Below are 22,265 nucleotides of genomic sequence, written 5' to 3'. Positions count from 1 at the left end.
TCAGCTATTATCTGAGCCAGAAACACGCAATGTGCAGAAAGGAATGCTAAACAAAAGGCAACGCCAAACAAGTGACCTCATTCCACGCCTGCTACCCTTGCCCTGGTCATGTCTACAGCTTGCTGGCACAGCCAAATAAAACCTCTGGCCCTTCCTGTTGTTCTCACAACACTGCAGCTAAGGGCAGCCCAGCCCACAGCAGAGCTCTGTTCCCTGTTCTATCTCTGCTAAGAAGGCAAGAAACCATGAGAGATGAGATTGAGGCACCACCGCAGACCTTTTGAATTCTTCATTTTCCATCAGTGGTTTCTGAGGGAACAGCACTACAGAGCAGCTGCAGCTCTGCAACAAAATGGTAGCCAATGTCACTTAAGATCAAAGCTGACAAAGTACCTTTGTCCCACTTAATGATAAGAGGAGGGAGTAGGAGCCCTGCTCAGTATTGGTACACTGAGGCACAGCCTGGAGACACCCAGACTTTATCCCTGTACAGACTGTGGGTCTTGCTACAGGTTCCTCACAAGACAATCCTCCAGTCTTCCCTCAAAGACCACCTCTGCTGGGCCAAAACCCACATCAACCACACTATCCTCCTCAGCTACTTACCCACTCACTGCTGCGGAAACTGGGAACAGCTCTCCTGTCATGTCAATCCCTATAAAATCAGTTAAACCTGACAACAGAAGTCACATACTCTGGAGTATATTTCTCCTCTTAAGGCTAGAAAAGGGCTAGACTGGCCAAACTGGATATGGGTTCACTTTACACCACTGCTCCCCAGTAAAGAAAGAATGCAAGACAAAGCAGGGCATAAGAGAAGTTCAGAAAAGACCTGAAGTTCAAAAAACCTCTGAAATGGTACTTCCTTCAGACTAGATTTTCCCCAAGTCCACTAAGGACTGACGTTCAGACCCCCTCTATTTTCTGCTTGTGGCTAGCTTACTTAGTGACATACTCAGCATCTCCCCCTTCATGCCCTGTCCTTTGCAGGGACTGAACCAGGTCACTATTTACCTACTGAGAAAAGACAGGAGAGAAAGAAACTCAAGGCAGATCTGGTGGGGGGTGGGGGAGAACATCCTTCAGTTTTCCATTAAAATAATGTCGTTTCTAACAGCAAGACTATGTTGGTGTGAGACAAAGAGCCTTCCAAAAAAGTACACAAATATTTCTGTAACTAAATCGTTATTTGAATAATTATAAGAACAGAAAGGATTAGAAAGCAACCTTGTGACACTCAAATTCACTGCTTCACTCTAACTTACTCTTTATCCTCTCAGATCTTTCTAGACAAACAGAAATGGCTCATGTAAACTTCTGCTAATTCTTTTCTCATGTTAGGATAGTTAAAAAGTTCAATCGTTAATTATGCTCATTACAGTGTTGGTTTTATCACAACTGATATATCTACTGATAGACTAAGGAAATCACAAAATCACAGACATATGCATTAACATGAAAAAAAAAACCAAAAACAAAACCTGAGTGCCACAGAGGACCAGATACTCCTGTTCTCAAGGTCAATGAAGCCTGGGAGCATCATAGGGGTGAGACTTTCAAATCTCCAGGGATCAAGATCAAAGATGATGTTAGAAGAAGCAGAGTATCTTGTTCTGCAGCAGGACATTTAATGCCTAAGATGGTGCCCTAACAACTAATGCACAGCACAAAAGTAGCAGGTAAGATGGAACTAAAGGGTAAAATGATAAACAGGTAATGGACAATGAAATAAAACAAGGAAATTAGAAATTATATTTCCCTTGCAAGCATTTAACTACCTCAAGATCTCTGGAGGTGCTAACTCCTACTTCTCAACTTTTTGGCTAATTAATTTTTTCCCATTTTAAAAGCCTCATTTTAATTAGCTCCCAAGTTGAGCTTCCATGAAGAGGCTTTATTTTCATTCTCTTTTTTCTATATGTAAAAAAGGCTGACTTCAAAAATACGTACTCATTAAAAATAATTAGTGATTTAGATACCACTAAAATATATTCAAGGATACCGGAAAAATAAATTGTTGGGTTTTGTCATAATTTAGTTGCTTAGTATCACATCAGAAAAAAAAAGGGTCATAAATTTAAATATAAGAAACCTTCCAAATAGATTAAGTCTTGAAGTCACTAGTGTTTAAAGAAGACTCATGTCCTTTAGTCAGAAAACAGACAGGTGCTTACAGCAGTTACCACAAAATACTGCATAGTTGTCCTCATTAAAGTGAAAAATTGAGATTTTTCATTACATAAAATACAGCCCAAAGAGGCATATGCAATACAGTCAATATCACAACAAAATGTGGAAATAGCATACCTGACAATTTATTCCTCACATTTACATAGCTGTTTTAGCCTTCAATCAGGATTTTCAGAGTTATAAATAAGTGCAGAAATAAACCTTTAGGTCAATATGTATCTGTAACACATACATCTGTCGACAAGCTGGCAATTAGTGTGGATTAAAAATGAAGTCCATGAAATGTTATGTTACATATTTGAAGATTATGTAGTAGGTTTTTTTTTTTAATTACTGTTGCCTTTCATAGAAGCCTTGCAATATGCATATTATCACAAATAGAAAATTAGACCAGTAAGACAGAAATTTCTATCTTTTTCTTTTGTATCTTCTAACTAGATGATTCTATTTTATTATTGTTTTACCCAAGAAAAGTCCAAGAAGTATTTTTCCAGGCTTGATTGAATATTTTGCTTATCAAGGAATAGAGCAGTCTTATTAAATTGTATATACTGAAGTGTATATCACATTCATGAAAATATAGGTTTAACCAAATACAGGTTCAACTTAAAAATTTACCAGTGCTGGCAACATAAATGAATGAAATGTCTTTGCTTCTGGAGTGCAATGACACTGTTCTAGGTTACACAAATACATGATTTAATTATTTCTCTGCAACACTGAGCTTTCTTGCTGTTTTCAAAAGAGAAGCATGATAGGACATGCCTATCAAAATATTTAGGTTATCACTTGATTCAATTCTACTTAAAGTCTAGAGTTTTGCAGCCAATTTACAGTTAGCATTCATTTCTCATGCATGAGTTGACCCACTTACATATGCAGTAAATCCATGCCTTTGGGGATTTTTCTGGACTGCTTGCTTTATTTCCAGCACACAACTCATTTTATTTTGTCAATACAGTGAGCAAGGTTACAGTCATTGTGTCAAATTTATTTATTTAAATTAGAATCAGAAAGACTATCCTACTCCCTGTGGAACTTCAGGGAAAACTTTTTGAAACTTTGAGGCTACATACTTCTGCAATCAACTGATTTCATATGAAAGCTCTAATACAAAAAAAAGGCAATAGTTACAACAATTTCCTCTGTAAACTTACAAAATACACTTCTGAAACACTAGAAAAACATAATAAACCACAATAATAAGTATCAAATTATACTTGCTTAAAAAAAGAGAGAAAAAAGATTTTTTTTAAGCAACCCTATAGAATAAAGACAGATGGAATAAGATCATTTAAGAAGCAGATATGTAGGCGTCACATCTGCTTGCTTTGACTATCAGAGATCTACTTAACCTAAAATATTTCCCCCTGCATCTCTGAGGATTCACATTTGAGTAGCTTCATTTGAGGTTGCTTACCATCCTCACAGTGGGGATGCTGAAAGGGAACTTTTTTTCCCCAGGCAGAAATTATCCCAAGGTGACATGCCATTCAAGTCCAAATAGACTTGTGTGCAACAGAAAGGAACTTCCATTTTACACAATTTGTTCATGTGTTTCTTTCACACATCAGTAGCTTCCCAGAACCTCAGAATAGATTTGCAGATAGTGTTTCAGTGGACTTACCCAAAGACCTATCTGAATTTGCACATGGAATGCTATCATGGGCAGTATGACATATAATAAACAGCCCACTAATACAATTATAAATCCTTATTTCTAATGCTAATGATTTTTCCAAATGCAGTTATGCCTTGGGCAGGGTTTTTTTTCCCAGCTTCTCAAAGTCAAAATGCTTCTGCTGTTTCTAGAGAAGAGTTATGCTCCTTTCCTCCTATGTTACAAAAGCAGCAGCTTTACAACAACATCACTGATAGACTCTAATGCTTCTCCTGCTCAGGACCAAGAAGTAGACCTTTAGCAGGTAAGGAATTTCACCTCATTAGGGACATCTGTTTTACTATGGAATACAGTTTATACATTGCTGAAAACTGAACATTCACCTGCTCAGCAGAAATTTAACCACAGTTTAAGTCATCTAAATTATTCAGTTCCACCCGTACTGACAGCTTCACACAGAATTACTGTAATGACTATCTGACATTCCAAAAAGTATCCTTCAAGTCAGCATTCTGGAGTCTAAAAATACTGTTACTTCCCACATGTTGGGAATTATTGTTATGTAAATCATAAGCATTGAGAAAGAGAGACCAGAAAAGAGAATCTGAAAGAGCTATGGGAATAGAAGTTGGTGGCATCCCAGATGAATCATGAACACATTCCTCTGGATTCCCAGTAATCTTTTCCTCCCCAACAAACAACTGTAAAATTTCCTAGCAAATGCTGTGCCTCCCTCTACTTCTGACAGAAGGCTACACAGAAGATAATGGTTTATTCTAGGTGCTACTTACTGTATTAGCATGAACAATGTCTGCTTTAGTTCTTCATTTATTTAAATAAGGACCAATATTCATATCCTTGGTACTGGAGGATTCCAGTACCTCCTTATTTCTTAGACAATTCTGAAAACAATGTAAATGAATACAGTTAAAGAAGTGAGAAAGAAGCTTTGATGAAACCTCCACAAAGAAGTTACAGGTTGCTTTTACAACATTTTATGGTTTGTGGAGTATCAAAAGATGTAGTAAATAAACAGTAAATGAAAGAAAATACTGGACAGCTGAATACTTGGTGACTATTGTCCTACACAGGGATCACAGCAAAAAGGAGTGATGAAGCAGCATGCCATTAAATATCTTCAGAATTTTTCCTGAAAGTGTAGGTAAAGGATTCATATACATAGAAACTAATTTAACAGTGAATATTTTGAATAATAATAATTTTGAATATTTTGAAAATGATCAGCAAAGAAAGATCTTTCATTTTTAAGTAGAATACACCTTGAGGTTTCAAATGAATTCTCAAAGCTTTTTATTTTCTCATTTAGCATGAGTTCTAACTAAAATATTACTTACATTTCCTTAGATTAATCATTTCTTAAGGATGTGTTTGGTCATTTCAAAATTTCTGAAAGTTTACAAAATATAAAACCTATGTAAAAATCTGCAAACACTACTCATGGTCATTGAAAATTAATGTAATTATTTTGCTAAGTCATTTCTAAAGCACTTATTAGGACTTCACATTTAAAGGCAGAATGATTTCCGAAAATCAGAAGCCAAACTTCAACACAGAACTATTAGAAAGTCAAAGGACCTGAGGCTTCTCAGAATTTCCATTTCTATCTACACAAAACAAGCCTAGAAGATCAATCCACAGAAACAAGGCTGAATGTGACTCTGTGCATGTATGTTCACTGCACAGGAGCACAGCAGGAGCTCCACCTTCTTGCAGAGATACACTCACATTAGCAATAGGAAGGACACATTCAACCTTCTTGTTTCCAGACGGAAAAAATGCTGTTGAACTCAACTGACAGATGCTTAATCACAGGAGTTAGATGCAGACAGTTGAAGTGCAGCTTTGTGGAATTAAGCCTACAGCATACCAAGTAATGAATAACTGTGACTCTTGGAGTCACAGTTGGTGTTAAACTGTCAGAGGTACCAAGGGCAGCAGAAGGAGATCTGTACCAGGGTGCACCTGGCTGACCACACCTGCCATGGACACACAGCACTAGGGCACTGCTCAACAAGGGCTATTCCATCCATGTTAGTCAACACAGTTGTCATACATAAATAAATGCTTATTTTCCCAATGAAACAACAGCAAGATAAAAATCATGTTTAGGAATAGAAGGGCCTAGGAATAAAGCATTAATTACTTCAGAAGCAGTAAAACCCCAGCGTTGCCTAGAACAGCATAAGCTCTTTTTGCATGTGATGTAAAACACTTACCCAGTCTCTTCATCGAAGTGCCATGGTTGGTTTTGTGAAATGCAGAATTTGATGCTGCTGTTAATTTTTCTTGTTCCCTATTCTTCTTCATTTGAATTCAATGGAGGGAAAAAAGCCCTTAGAGACAAGTATCTGCAGGCTTTGTGCTGGAATCCTACAAGTGGAGCTCTGGGCCACGTTGCTAACATCTTCTCCTGCCAATTTTCTCTACAATCTGTTTTGGCAATTTAAGAGATCATTTTATGTTTGAGCAAGTAAATAGACTGAACAACTCTGCCAATAGCTTCCAAATAAGGAGCAGTGTCTGTTAGGGACAGTTTCTAATTTGAGACGTGCAGATGTGCACAACTACAGTAGCAATGTGGTTTGTGTCCTCCTTTAGTTGCTACTGGAGATGTTTTTTTTATCACATCCGAGGTAGTGCCCAATTCCTTATCATTCGTGTCTTTGTCCAGACAACAGGTGTTCAGTTGATTCAAATTATGGGGGAACTCCTGTCCTCCTCTGCATCCCCTGAAGCTGTATAAATTTAACTGGAGATATAATGCAGCCTTTGATAATTAAAGGCCCCACACCATGTACCATATTTCATTAAAGACATTTAAAGAAAATTAATACACAGATTTTCTCATTAGAACTCACATGCAACACTTTCAAGAATGCTCTAAGATCTTCATGCACTCTCTCCATCCAATAAAAGCTTCACTAACTTCAGTGAGGAGTTCAGCTCCTGATACTTGGGAAGCCACTCCCTTATCTCATAGAGCGGTGATTGATAATTGAGTGACCTTCACTTCATTAACTCTACTATCCTTCCTAAGTTCTTCATCCAAATAGGATACCTTGGAAAAGTGTTTTTTAAAGCAGATTTAATCTGTTTTCTTATTTTTCTTCTTTGCATTAAGGTACCATTTGCACTTCAGATGCAACCCAAACCTACTGGAAAATGAGTCACGTGCAAATAGATGAACTGCATTACTTCATTGTGTTGTGTCTCCAAGAGAAAGGCACAAACGTGTGGTGCTTCTTGCTCTTATGTGATTCAAGTTCCTAACAGCTTTAAGGCAAAAGTGAGGAATGCTTTTACATGGGCTCTTAATGCAGTGAGCACAAGCACTGTGAAAGCTTCCATGCATCCTTCCAGCCATACAACCAAGTCAGCAACCTCTTCTACCCAAGCACTGGCCTTTATCTTAATGAAAGCTTCTCACTCCATCAATTTGTATGGACACCTGTTTTCTTTTATACTTTGCAGACATTTACCAGAAACATATTTAAGAAAGAGGAACTTATTTCACATAGGATAAAACGCGCTTCAAGTCATATATCTAGACATAAAAGTGCAGTGGCAGTAAGCTGCAGCTCATTGCTGCAGACTGCTGAAAGTGTTCCATTTCCCCAGCAAAAATATTACTAGATTGAGTTTCTACTCCCTCATTTAGCCCTGTGTCATGATAGACCAATAGTTTTTGCCACCATCTTTATTTATTCTGTTCCTTTTGCCACCTTAACCTTTTCTTTGCAAAACCAGTTTGCAGCTAGCTTTAACTGCAAAATCACCTATAAAAAGACGTGGGGTTGGGTTTTTTTTTTCATTTTCAGAATATTTGCATTCATTCTGAAAACCTTCTCAAAGTTCAAAATGGACAAAAAAACACTGCAAGTTCCTTTGAAAAAATGTACACAGTTCTCTGTTCTGTGTGAACAACACATATTTTTTTGTGTATTCACACAACACCACATATTCAATGTCAATATATGTTGTATATCTGCAGAATTAGGTTCTTAACACAAAAAAATCATGAGATTAAATTTCATTCTTGTCTAAGAACCTGCATTCAGGTCCTGATACCTCCATAAGAGCCATAACATACATACATATAAAAATAAAAACAAAAATAAAAAAAAAAAAAAAAAAATAAAAATAAAAATTAAGAAAGCCATAAAGTAAAGACCACAAGTTTGGTCTAAATCTCCAGAGGATGGATTGCTGGTGGCAAAACAACAACCAAAATTCAACCCCCTTTATCTACCCACTCTCCTTCCACCCGATTTTTTTTCCTCACAAGGTTTATATTCATAGCAGAAGAGGTTCTTTAAAAAGTCACAAGTGCTATGCTAATATCCGTATGCTACCAAATTTCATGTCAGGACAAAAAAGACAATATTTTAAAAATATTTATGCTACTAAACATTTATTACTATAAAATTTATTTTGCTATTTATTTTCATCAAGGATATCTACACAATTAACTGTTCTCACTTACCCCTTCAATGAAGTAGTTACAATTTTGATTCAAATAGGCTCTTTGAGAAGTTTCAAGGTGAAATCAAAACTAAACTGAAAATTAAATAGATATATTAGTATTCTTCCATTTTTCTGTATATGAAAATTAAAATTGTTTTAGAATTATTGTAAGTGCTTACCTTTCAGTGTCTTGAAACCTTAATTAGATCCTTAGTCCATGATGTGTACTGCTTATCTGACAAATATAGAAACTACTCTGTGTAGCAAGGCATTTCAATAGTACAGGAGCTTTTTAATTAAATTGAAGTTGTGGCCTATGCAGAATTATCTTTCTAGGATATAATGCTATATAAATTAATTATTTCAGTGTAAACAGAAATTAAATGCAACTTCTTTTATCATGCACATTTTAAAATTCCATTTAACCCTTCAAGACTAATTATTTCTAATAGGGTGCCTGACTTGGAATCTCTGTCAGCTGCATACACAAAGAAAACAAGTATCTATTGTCAAGACTAGATAGATCAAATCTATATTGTTAAGAATTGGGTGGTTAGAAATGAAAAGTAGTCATACATGCAATGACCAAGGGGAAAAACCTGAAATAAAATCACTTTTCCCATTTTAAAAGGCTATTTCTGGATCTGAAAAGCCAGGTAAGTATCTTTGGTTCAGGAACCAGATAGTATCATAAATCATGGAACAAGATCTTCCACTAGGACAGAAACTCCCTTGATCCACCCAAAAGTAGAGATGGGAAGAAAGCTCTTTCCCATGTCACAAAATTACTTGCTTGTTTTTATCATCTCCTTTTTCTCACAACAGAAACCCAATGTGCTTTGAACAAGAGAGAGATAAGAGCATGGAAGTGAGCTGTGTCATACTATTCTGTAGTCTGTTGTTGAGGGTACTGGGCCTGGGAGGTCTGAATAAATTTCTTGGCAGGCCAGTATCCCAAACTGAGCACCACAGTCCTGCTGCAGGGCACTCCTCTCAATCTCCCCTCCGAGAGCAGACCCGTGCGAGGGATTAAGTATTCACCAGAGCATTGCTCGTTTCATCTCCTTGATGCGTTCCAGAGCTACCCCACACAAAGGAATCACTCTTGCTTGAGGAAGCTATGTAGGTCGTGAGAGGACCTAATTTAAGTTCCTGGTCTGAATGAAAAAATGCAGCTGATTAAAACCAGGGAGTCGCTGAAGTTTCCCAGATCCCAAATGGAAGTCTTAATGGCCGTGCTTTTCGCCACTCTGAAGAATACATTTTTCTCTCTTACAAGCCAGTAATTTCAGTTAGCCCCAATATGAACATAAGAGATGAGCTTTTGTTCTCATCTTGTCTACATACGGGAGCAGTTGCAAGGCTCTTAAATTAATTGTCGTCTCCATTGGCCAAGGCTCCAGGAAATGAGCCCAAATTTTTCATCTCAAAGACCAGCTCTGGACATCAAAATCTTAACTTGTGAATGCTTTGGCAAGAACATTAAGCCTCCATTGCTGTGAAAAACTAGTATTTTTCAGTGACTTTTTTCTTCAACCTGAAAAAAAGGGTTTTTTCATTCAAGTAAATAAATCCCATTATTTTCTTCTGATCATACTTACACTGGGTGTCTCTGATACCTTGCTGTTATTTTAATACAGAGAATGATTCAAAAAACATCTTCACAAAATACTCCATAGGGACAAGTTCTTGCAGCAGAAGAATGATCAGAAGGGAAGCCAAGACAAGTGAATAGTATTGATTCTGCATCTTTTCTAGTTCACATTAGTTCTTACCTATTTTATACATATCAGAACTTGCACTACGTATCACTCAATATTCCATCATGCAGTGAGTTAAACATGCTACAAGAGAGTGCAGTACAAATAAATAACTTTTTTAGCAAAAACATAACTCAGGAAAAGTCCCATTTTTAAAAATCCCGTTCCTGTAAGCTAATGAAATACGTTAGGTTTTGCTATTTGCTATTTCTTTGTCATCTTATAGAGCATTGTCTTGCATGTCTTTTCTTTTAAAACTCAGCATCAAAATTTTATCTGCTTCTAGAAAATTCTATCTTGCTTGTTATGCTAATTTTGACAGCCCCTGCTAAAATAAGGGACAAAACCTTATAACTTACATAATCCATATACTTTATATAAATAAAAAGCAAATAAAAAGTTCCAAAAAGTATTCTTACTTGATGACAAATCTATTAAAAGAGCAAAAAGTGTCAAATCATTTTAATGAAGAAAATGCTTTGAGCATACTAGCAGAAAGCTGGAGAGGTGAACACACGTTACCAATGTGCTGTACAAGTCCGTGGCATACATTTACACACATTTCAAAATCTGGCATACACAAATCAATCACCAAACTCAGATTTTTCACTCACACAGACTTCAAAAACACCAACAAACACACCTTTTCTTAGACACACTATTTCTCCATCTACAATCACTTTAGGTTGCAGTCACATACATTACTGATTTGTTCCTGAGTCCTTTTCAGTCTTTGTAACTCGGGCGTATCGGTCACAATACTGAACCCTCTTCCTTTGCTTTCTTCAAAGTCTCTTTTGTATTTTACCTACAGAATAGAAAATACAGAAGAACAGGGTTGTTTTCATTTTCCACAATGTGCCCCTAGCAATTTAGCAATTTTTTTTTAGTGTAAATAAAGCACTTGTGAAAAGCTTTCAGCCTTTAAAGGAGAAGCCTGCCTTTATCCACTAACAGAGAGAGGCAGCAACTGGGCAAAATTTCCCAGTGCCCAAGCAACTGCCCCCTCCAGGGGTGCCATGGGCTCACCTCTATGAACACTGCAACTGTGGAAATATCATTTTCAAAACAGTTACCACAGAACTATAGCACCTACTCTTCCACAAAGAAAAATACCTATAACTAATTCTGGAGGTTTTCTAATACACAACTTCACATTCCATCTTCTATTCATGATTATTCTACCAGTCTCTTTCCTGGCTGAAACATAAATTATACATTAAAAAAATACTGCATGAAAAGAGTATTTAGAATGTCATGAAGTCAAACCTTTGTAAGGTATGGAATGGCTGCCTGTACAAGCTTAATATGTCCCTCTTGCACATATGCATTTGGATATTGTCTTTAATCGGGTATTCATATATTATTCTTGACAAGGCCCCTGCTTTACTGTGTACACAGCAGAGATGGTTTCGTATGTGGCTGTGTCCTTTTTTCAGACCAGATTACTCAAATCCTACCATCAAGGTAGTTGATTAGTTTCCTCAGAAGCTTTTATATAGCTCTCATCACAGCCATTAATCAGTCTACATAATGCACCCTGGAAAGTGGGAATGGCAATATTCATTCTACTAGGACAACCTGCAAACTGAGGTAAAATAAGCTTAATTTCCAAAAACATACAGGGATCTCAGGGTGTTCACTCTCCAATCCCTAACAGCTGAGTATGTTCAAATTATAGGCTTGGATCACCCCTACAAATGTCCAGTACTTCTGCAAATCAGTCTTGGGGTACCCAACTTCAACATAAAGAAACAAGATGAAATCTTCAAAATCTTAAGCCACTGTTGAGCAACATACAAAACTCTGCATCAATGACAGAGTCAGGACCCATGTCTCCATGGATGGATTCAGCTACCTCACCCATAACAACTTCCTTTTACTTCCTATACCCCCTGCTTTACTCACTACACACATCCAGATTCTGCAACACCTGGGAGAGCAGCAGCACAGACGAAGCAGGATTCTCCTTCACACAGCTGATAACCAGAAAACACCCAGTGCATGCACCAAATTCAAGGTTGGCTTAGGCTTATTTCACAAGCAAGCACTTAATGTTACGATGGTGATTCGCAGAAAAGAAATACCTCTAAATCAAGAAGTTGAGTTTGACAAGGCTACAGAATACAGTTTGTCCTCCCCCTCCTAAACCTCAACTGGTATGCTAATAACTTTTGCTTTTTCTTTAATATAGTTCACATATAAGCCCATCAAACAATTCCTCGAGACACAGCAGTAAATGACCACATTAACAAACTATCATTTTTCCCATGTTCCAGATTTGGAGCTGGCTGTAGATTTAACAAAAGTATAATATTTTCATGCCACCCTAGGACAAACGAAACAGACCCTTCCACTCGGGCTTTTGAGCATACCACAGGTTGACTGGCCCATGCCTTTCTGTTCATCCCCCCCAGGTTCAAACCCTCTACAACTTCCATTTGATCACCATATTTCAGGTATCACTTTGTCTCATATTGAGTTTCTAAACTAGTCTAGTCCATCTCTTCACAGCTTCTTGTTAAATCCCTTTACCCAAGGCACTCCAATATTCATTGCCTATTATCTCCCTTCTATTAAATGGCTCTCCATTTTCACACTGACTGACTCTCAGGCTTCCTTGAACACACTGGGTGGACATGCCACTCCAGGTCTGTCTGGTGCCAAGAAAGAGGTCTTTGGAGTATCTCTGAACTTTCTATATTTGAAGTCATACTAAACTTTATCCACATCTGACAGACTTCCATGGCCAAGGACACATGACTAGCATAAAAGCCTCTTTTATCTCATCAAGCTTCAACTCCTTAGCCCTAAATGCTAAGACAACTGAGCTGTTCAACAGCTCAGTTGAACTCAACTGCTCAAAATAAACAAATAACCTGTCAATAATTCCAAGTAAGGGAATAGTCTCAGCCTTGGAAACTGCTGAGTATTTTGCACAAAAATTTCAAATTTGTCCTGAAGCAGGCAGTGGACATGGAAATGTTCATCCTTACTGCTTGAAGTTTACCAGAATTATGAACAAATGAACGCATCTTAGAAATGAGTTCAGCCTTGCCTAAAAGAGATTACCTATTGTTAGAAAGAGCATTTCCTGTTATTAGTTCCAAATGTACTAGCCATTAACTTCAAATGACCCTTATTCATCTTACAAAGGAACAGAAGAGGAGAGAGAGGGAACTAGATAGTTTTAACTTAATATTTTTAATCCCTCAGTCAGATAAAAAGGGCTCCTACTGTCTATTAATAAATCACTTTGCAGGAATAAGGTTAACTTCAGTTCCCAGAGCAGCTACTTTGAAACCATTAAAAATGTAAATTATTTAAAATATTAGCAGAGTTAATGTATGCATATTTGGATTTTGCTACCTAACTTCAAAATGTAGGTTTGAGTTATAAAAATCACAAAGTAATGTAATGTTTCACAAAGAACAAAGCTCTGTGAAATGTGGCCCACTAAAACTCTAGTTAGTGTACGTTCTAAAGAAAAAAGACCTCAGTTTCCAGAAAATGTTAAATAATAAAGATGTCATCAGTCATTTAGAACTGAAAAGAATATTCTGTAGAAGAGCTGTAAACATCACTAGAACAAATTATTTAACTGTACACCCAGGGCTGTCTGGGATGGAGTTAACTTTCTCCATAATAGTCATTACAGTGCTGTGCTTTGTATTTGTACCCAGAAGAGTGCTGATAACACACCGCTGTTTTGGCTATTGCTGAGCTGTGCTTGCACAGCATCATCCCCAACATCACCTCTGTAGGCTGGGGGTGAGTGAGGGGTCAGGAGGTGACACAGCCAGGACAGACCCAAACTGACCAAAGGGATACTCCACATCTTAAATCACCATGCTCAACAGAAGGAAAAGGGGAGAGGGGACATGAGTGACTAAGGCAGCCTTCTGAAGCAACCACTGTGTACCAAAGCCCTACTTCCAAAAAGTGGCTGGACGTTGCCTGCTGATGCCAAGTAGAGAATTAGTCTCTATTTTGCTTTGTTTCTGTGGGCAGTCTCTGCATTTATCCCAAAAACCTTGACTCATAAGGGGTTGGGTTTTTTTTTTGTATTTTCTCCTTCTGTCCCACTTAGGAGAGAGAGTGAGAGAGCAGCTTGGTGGGCACCTGGCAGCCAGCCAAGGTCATCACAGACTGAAACCCTCAAAATTTAGTTTTGAAATGGAAGTGTGTAATCCCTAATGGCTGAATCATAAATGCAGTCATTTCCTACAAAGATGATTTTAAGTAACTCCTAACCAAAATCCCAGCCAGTGGATCATAATGTTTCTCAATGGATCCAAAATGCAGTCTCACAGATGCAGAGCACTCTCAGTGGTGTCTGCCCTGAAAAATTGATCTTCTGAAAGACAATGTGTGGCATAAACATTAGAAATTAAACTGTAATAAATCACCATAAATTAAAAAGTTTTAAGTGAAAATACTTCATGAGAAGTAATTCTGCACAGACCCACAGTGAAAGGACTAAGTGATCCAACAGATCTTCCACAAATCAAACTTCTCAGATTTGTGACATTAGCAAGAGATCTTTGAGAGACCCAAAGAGAGGAATGTGTAAATCCACTCATGAAATCAGCATGAAGTGGGACATGAAGCGTGACCAGAGCGTCCATCTTACTCTGAAGGACAGGGAGTCCCATCTTACACTCTACATAAAATATTATGCTGGAGAAAATGCTGCTCATATTTTTTTGCAGGTACACTTGGCACTTGACAGAAAAGCCACCTATTAGGATAACAAGATTAATTTTTTCCTGGGAAAAATACTCTGAAAATATAAATGGAGCATAAAAGATTGATTGTTCTCTTGGGGATTTTGGCACCTACCCATAGTTCAGCCTCATTCACAATACCAAAAGCACATATCAGTTGAACAAACACCATGAGAGTGCAAAAACACCAAAGAAAAAATATCAGAGAAAGAATTCAACATGGTGGATTATCACGCTCTTCTCATCACTGGAGAGCTGTGAATAATGCTGACCTCAGAAACACTATTAATTCCATCTCCACCTCAAAAAGATACTCAGCCACTACAGAGTAAATATTAATTTCCCAAGAGCTATGGCAATATTAAAGCTAGTTTCCTGTACATTCCCTTCTTCACTTTCCCACACAGACTGGGCAGTTGTGAAATTCAGTCTCCTTCCTGATCTGATACACTACATAGCTCCACAGATTGTGACATCATCATCATCATGTCTCACGTCCAGCAAGGAAGGACTAAGCAGGTAGAATGAGAGGATGGGACCCCTCACACCCACATTTGCCCTGAGAGGAACCTTCATAAACCTATAGTCTTTACCACACCCTGAATATTTATGAATTTGTTTCGGTATGCTGTGTTTGAGGCTTGCCCAGAGCCATCTGCTCCTTCTGTGCCCAGCACACACAACTACTTCCCAAAGGTCACCATCTGCTAATACACTGGTTTTTACGGACTGGCATGAAATCCTCTCCCACAGTACAGGTCCTAGAGGCACATCTTGGCAAAGATGCCATTGCTTGGCTCTGCTTCTTCCATAAACCACATAGACTGGTGATTTTGCTTCAATTTATCTTATTTCTTACAAAATTAATGGCAAGACAGAGACAAAATTTACTCAGTAAATTAGGTTTTTATGAATATGACTAAAAAAATGTTTACAGGTAAATCAAATGTGAAGAACAACTCTAGACTAAGTTCATTAAGACTTTTTTTTAGTTAACTAATCCTTCTTAGGGAGGATCCCAGACAGCGTCCTATCTGAAAAAGCCAGGTTTCATTTTTTGTTGCGTCATTTGTCTTCTAATACTGCCCACAGCTCTACATCTCATTAATTTTCTGCTCATATTAGAGGCACATTTAAGTCCCATTTAAGTCCCACTGTACCCAACAGTGGTACCCAATGAGCTGAAGCATTTCTTCTCCTAATGGCAGTGAAACATGGTCTCTCCACTGTCACTCAATTAGAACTACTATCCACAGTAAATCTAAACAGGAATACAGGAATTGAGAATGGCATATAGAGTAGACCAAAAATTTGTTCTGAAAATTTTTATATGAACTGGAAGCTCTAGGTTGGGCATTCCTTAGGGAATTCAAGGAGCCATGGAGTCCTAAAAGGCCACAGACGAACGAGTTTTGCTGTAACAGGGGACTGCAGGGTTACAGAATTCACCACAAAAGAAAAATAAAAATTCCCAAAAACTGAAATTTGCAATTTTTTCAAATGGTCTTTAGAATGCACAAAGTCGTATTTTAGATTTTTTTTTCCTTTTTATTAAAGAGAAAAAAAGCCATTTTCACAATTCGTAACTGAAGCATTCATCATAATAGTTGAAACTTGCTGAGGGAAGGAAGTTGCTCATTCAAAGAAAATGTGAAACTGAAAGTATCAATACTTGAACACAATAAAAAGCCTTTGCAGTTATATGGAGTAAAAATTTCAAGTGCATCTCTACAGTTAAATATTCTGTCTTTCTACATACCTCGTTCAAACACTGGGCAAGTCTGTGCCACCCTGTGAAGTACAGCCTCAGCAAGTCTCCAACCATCTGCAAATCTCTGCAAAGTAATTTCCTGAAGATCTCAGCAGTTTTAGCAGGGAACTACTGCTAAATAACAAAAATCTTGGAATCCACGTCAGAACAGTAAAAATGTTGGATGGGGGCAAATTAAAATATATAAATAGTAGCTCTGGAGAGAATGTTTCTACAATGTGGTCTCTTTATACTGAGGATGATGCAAGTGGCTCAGAGAAAATGCATGGGCAAAAGCGTTCCATACCCCAGGATGTGCAGGGACAGGAAATTGGAGGCAGTGAGAGATCAAAAATTTCAGAATGAGAAAAAGATGGGAGTCCTCCATTTGGATATATGACAACAGCATGTGAACAGTAGCTGAGATCCAAGTAAAATGATGACAGAAGAGAGTGCAATCTGATACTGTTTCAACAGGCTTACATCCAAGCAAGTAGACTAGGCTTCACTCCATCAAAAATCACCTCCTCTAAAACTACATAGGTGCTTCTGTCCAAGAAATTATTTTTATACAAGTATGCTCTAAAGTGCCTTGCACCTTGTTTTGCTGTGGGGCAAAGTGGAAGCCAGTGAGATTCTACCCTTCTCTATTGAAATGTAATACTAATGTTTTCCAAAGGCTGCACACACAGAGAAGATGACACAAAGAATGGGCCAGTCTCAAAACAAGCTGATTTTCCCCCATGTCCACCAGTGATGATCATCCCTTTAACTTGTGCAACAAACTTTACATCCACATTTTAGAAGCAGTAAACAAATTCTTTGCAGAACTGCAGCTGAGGAGATACGAGGTTGCAACCTGCATGACAGAGCGTCAGATCTTCTGTCCACACCCCATCACTTGGTAGATGATGTGTTTGAACTACTTTATCTCCAAGGAACAGAAGTCTGGGGAGGTGAAGCATTTCTTACTATACCACAACAGAAAGAGATCTGACTTCATCACATCTCATCTCCAGGCAGAAAATTAATTTTTTATATATATATATATATATATATAAAATCCAAATGTAGCCTGATAAATTACCACAAATTTTAATACTCTCAAAATGAAACCACTGACAGCAAACTCCTCCAAAGAGAATGATAATTATCCAACATAGCAGGGGGGTGGGAAGGAAACACATTTCAATGTCTCATGTACAGATTTGTTAAATCCTGGAATATTGCTTTTATCTCCAGGGTCTGAACTAAACATATAGCCCCTGTCTTGCTGTTTTCATCATTGGGAAAGAGAATGGCCAGGCAACCACCAGGACAGCTATAAACTCATGAGCTGTGTACTCTAAAGGAAGTACGCAGTAAATCATGAGTATGTGAGCTGCTATATGCCTACACTCCACAGCAGACAGAAAATGTGTAGCTGCTGGTTGTCTAAGGCACCAAGACTGAGCTAGCAAGTCCTGCTGAGAGGCAGGATGTGTTAGCTCAGGCTCAGCGCCATGCAAACCACGGTCATGCAGCACAGAGTTGGCTCACAGTACTAGCAGAGCTCAGAGGCATCTGGCCACCGGGTACCAGAAAGATATTAACACACAAATGCACATCCACACAAAAGACAGGCAGCTACAGCTATTCTGGGGGATTAAAAATGAAGCAGCAAACAGCCCCTTCCCTGAAAAGCCCTGCCAAATAAAATCTCACAAAACCTACTTAATAAATATTCCAAACAACACGATCGTCATATTCATCCAAGTACAGAATACTCACACAAAAAATCAAGCCAAAACCTAAACTAAAAGAAACAGCATGGCATGTAAAGAAGATTAACCACAGAAGAGATCTAACGAAGACTGACCTCAGAAAATTGTAATACAGACCAAGGGCACAAGTTGTAGTCATATGCTAGAAAAGGTAACCAAAACAAACATTAATGGGCAACATAAACTAGCATATGACACGTGAAAAAAAAGAACCTGTAAAACTTTAACAAACTGCCAAAAAAAACAGGGAATGTTCGCTGCTGTAGCAGAAGAAAGAAGCTGAAATGAGTCCAACTGAGAGCCATCAGAATGCAGCCCAGAACAAAGTGCAAAGGAAAAGGAACTGAAAAATCTAGATTTGAGCAATGCAGATGTGCAGGCACACAGGAGCCACAGAAAATAACAGGACACAGTGCAATTATACCCTCTGGCCTCTGGTAACAGTTTAGCAAGCTTGGCGTCTCTCTGTCACTCAGACACCATGTAACTGGCACCTTTTATACCACTCACATTAGTAAATATCCTCTTGTCTCATTCAGCTACAGCTCCTCTTGTTTATTTCCATGGTAAAGACATACCATCTCTTATTCCACAGAGTTAACAGGTCATAACAGATCATTTGATTTTAGGTGCTCTCACAGAGCCCCCTTACAACTGCTTGTTGTGCAACTTATAGCTCATTTCTTGAAAAGTGATGTATCAAATGGGAGCCTGCAGTGCAACCCTGGCTGTAAAATGCGTGCACATTGCGCACGACTTGTGCCCCCTTGGCCATATTGGTTATGGAAGTCTCATGCAGTCAGTTCCTCTGTCCCTGTACAATCAAGGCCAGAGAAGAGGGACTGCCAATCTCTTCCTCTTAACTGAGAGCAAATTCTGAAATCCTTAACATTTTGTCTGCCTTCCAAGTTATCTTTCTTCCACTCATTAATGAAGATAAAGCTGAAGTTATTGAAGGCACCATGAAGGTAGCATAGGGCTTTAGAAGGAGCTTCCTTTTCAAAAGCTGGAGGGGAAAAAAATATGAAAGTCCATCTAATCAGTTTCTAGTTAATACATACTGCTTGGCACCCAGAGATTAGCCTTAGTTAAACTCCAGGCAGAATTTGACTGTAAGCCCCATTTTTTCAAGACTAAATTCTCTATTTTGTTCTTCATTTTAAAGCAAGAAGAAAAGGAAGGTGAGTGCAAAATCATACACATAACAAAGGTCATTTCATACCAGAAAATACATAGTGGGCAGTTCAGTCTTCTATGTTTAGATTTTCATTCATTTTCAACTGTGAATGTCACATATATCTGAGTATCTTAATAAATTTCAGCTGCAGAAGGAACAGACACACAAAATATTTTCTCCCAACTAAAATTCCAAAAACTATCATAAGGCAAATGTTTGTAAAGAGGATTGAATCCCTGCAAATGTTAATTTTTGAAGTAGTCCATTAGCTGAATGTGTTTGAGGGAATAATTTCTTAGACAATTCAGTATGTAGGTAACCACCTATAAATGCAAATCTAATATTTACATCAGCAGCCTCTCAAATAACATGATAATAACAAATAGAGTGAAAATATTAGACAGACAGGCAGGTCATATAATTTCAAAATTATAGCCACATGAACCAAGATCAGAAAATGCCAAAGGTCACCAGTAAAATCAGAGGTGCAACCTGATACTGTCTTTTTTACACAAATGCTGATGCTCAAATCACCTGTATACATCAATTCCAACACCTCCAAATCATTTGCCTCTACTCCTAGAAAATTCTTGCTCTGGTAAATCTACCTCATTTGCAAAGATGATACCAGCACATGACTCCAGAGTCCCTGGCCAGGGAACTCCAGAGTTCCCCATGCTCATCAGGAATTGGACCCCAGCCCTGCCACAACTCACTGGAAAAGAGATACTGGTTATCCTCAACTCCTAACTCTAAAGGACCCAAGGGATATATATGAGAAAATCTTAGCCACATACTCAAGGTAGAAGTTCTCTAGAGAGAACATGGTAACTTGGGGCTAGTTTTGAGGTGTTGATGGTAACAGGAAAATTAGGCCACTCCATTTGTCAGTTATCTAAGTAAAATGGGCAGTAAAAATACATCCAGCTCCCTCATCCCACCCCCATCAAAAACATTTGCTGCTCAGACTCTCACTTTAACATCCTTACACTGAGATCAAAGAATTAAATCATCCTCCAAGCCTGGCCCTCGATTTTAGGATCTTCTTTGGGTGCCTCAACTAAAGAATTCTAACTACATTCAGTTTATCCTTTAATACCATTATCCCAGGGAATTCTCTGGGTGGTGGTACCTGGCCAGAAACTGTGGGCTTGTTGGACATAAAGCACATGCCACTATACACAATCTCATCAACCTACTAGCTTTTACAGTGAGTGGAAATTAATTTTTAGAGAACTCAGCTCATCCTGAAGATAATTAAAGCATCCTAAATATACCTTAAAATGTAAAAATATGAGTCAAAAATACCTAAAATAGCTTTAGATATCTTGAGATGATATCTGAAGACATCTTAAAAGTGATACATAAAGCCAGGTAAAATGAACTTGATCCAGAGCTCCAACACTCCCCGTTATATTGTCTGTACGTCTCCTGTGATGCTGTATTCTCGTGAGCTACTTCAAAATAAATTCATGACCAATTTCCTAAATGTTCAGAATTCTAGAGTTGCACACAGATACACACAGTACTGAGTTTGGTGTGGGATCAGTTTTCAGACACAGAAACTATCAGCTGCATACAGCAGTGGTTTTTAAATTGAGAGCTGAATCACCAGATTTTTTCAAACTGTGCCTGTAGAGCAATACGTAAAACCTAACTAAAAGAGTGATTATTTATGATGTGCAAAGGAACGAGAAGGGCAAGTTACCCTTTAAATACATCCATTATTCATTCCTACTGAATACACATGACTTCTGCTTCAAACAGTGAGGGATATGTTGTGAGAGATGCCCTTCTAATAAAAACAAGGCAGGAATGTTAGTACCAGAAGGTTCCCTGCAGGCTAAAAAGTGACAGTTGGCTGGGCTACGATCAGAGCAAAAAGTGGGGTGTAGCAGCAGGGCCTGCTTATATAGGAAAATAAAAAGAAAAATAAAAGAAAGGGTCCACAAATTGAAGGAATTACTCCAGAAATTAACTGAAAAGTGTTCCGGGGGATGGGAAAAAAAACCACAACAAAACACAACTGCTTTAGAAAAGGAAGACTAGGCATCCCGAAGGAGCAGATAGGGGCTGTACTTTCCATTTCTTAGCAGAGATGTTAGCTAGTAATTATGAGCAAGCAGTAGGGGAGGGAGGGAAGAGAAAGAGTTGCAAATCACTCCAGCTGTAAAAACTGCTCCCATTGTTAAATGGCCCTTAGTGAGTGGAGAGAAGGTGAGAATTTAAAGAAGGGTCTTTGTTATTTAAATGCTATCCCGTGCTGCTTTTTCAGAACTTCCTTAGAAATGTGTAATGAAAGCAACTATTTTTCAATTCCAAGCCATAGGCTTAGGGTTGGGTTTTTTTTATTTACTGACCAGGGAAAACTAGGAAAGAGGTCATTCCCTCTCATAAGAGAGACAAATGACGTCTCTATAGCCGATACACCCTACCTTCTGATTGCTTTTAATGTTTTGAAAACATTACACGGATGAGCTCCATCACTACTGTAGAGTCCTCTACTTGTGAAACAGACACGGATTCTGTAAACTTTTCCATAACTTTCAATGCTGTTTATTTTTCTTTCTCACCTCCAATAAAGAATTTACCCCTCCCCGCACAATCTAATCTTTTTATTTTAGGGGAGGCAGATTAGTGACAGAGACTATCTGACAATAGTGATACAAACTCTATGTGACATTTGTATGCAAGGAAATAGACTAGCACATTACATTTAAAAAAACTCCAAAATATGCTAATTTTCTTGGATATGACATGGTTTGTATATTTTTTTAGCGATTTCTTTATTT

The 22,265-nt window shown here is 38.1% G+C and overlaps 1 protein-coding gene across 15 annotated transcripts in view; it reads right to left on the bottom strand.

Annotated features, from left to right (window-relative positions):
- Positions 1-22,265, bottom strand: part of NEBL (nebulette) — a 249,119-nt gene that overhangs the window by 126,498 nt on the left and 100,356 nt on the right. For 10 of the 15 annotated variants that reach the window (XM_015617909.2, XM_015617908.2, XM_015617919.2 and 7 more), the window contains exons 1-3: positions 8,316-10,750; positions 6,049-6,262; positions 4,603-4,713 (exon numbers count right to left, since the gene is read on the bottom strand). The exons of 1 other annotated variant lie outside the window; for it this stretch is intronic. Coding sequence is in view for 2 of the 14 variants with exons in the window: in XM_033511643.1 (XP_033367534.1) it covers positions 10,757-10,864 (108 nt within the window). In the remaining 12 variants the exon portion in view is untranslated. 4 more of the 15 variants (XM_033511643.1, XM_033511645.1, XM_015617907.2 and 1 more) reach the window with 3 other exon arrangements.

This window comes from Parus major, chromosome 2, assembly GCF_001522545.3.
Source record: "Parus major isolate Abel chromosome 2, Parus_major1.1, whole genome shotgun sequence".
Taxonomy (NCBI): domain Eukaryota; kingdom Metazoa; phylum Chordata; class Aves; order Passeriformes; family Paridae; genus Parus; species Parus major.
The sequence above is the reverse complement of the archived record's forward strand: the minus strand, read 5'-3'. Positions and strand labels throughout refer to the sequence as shown.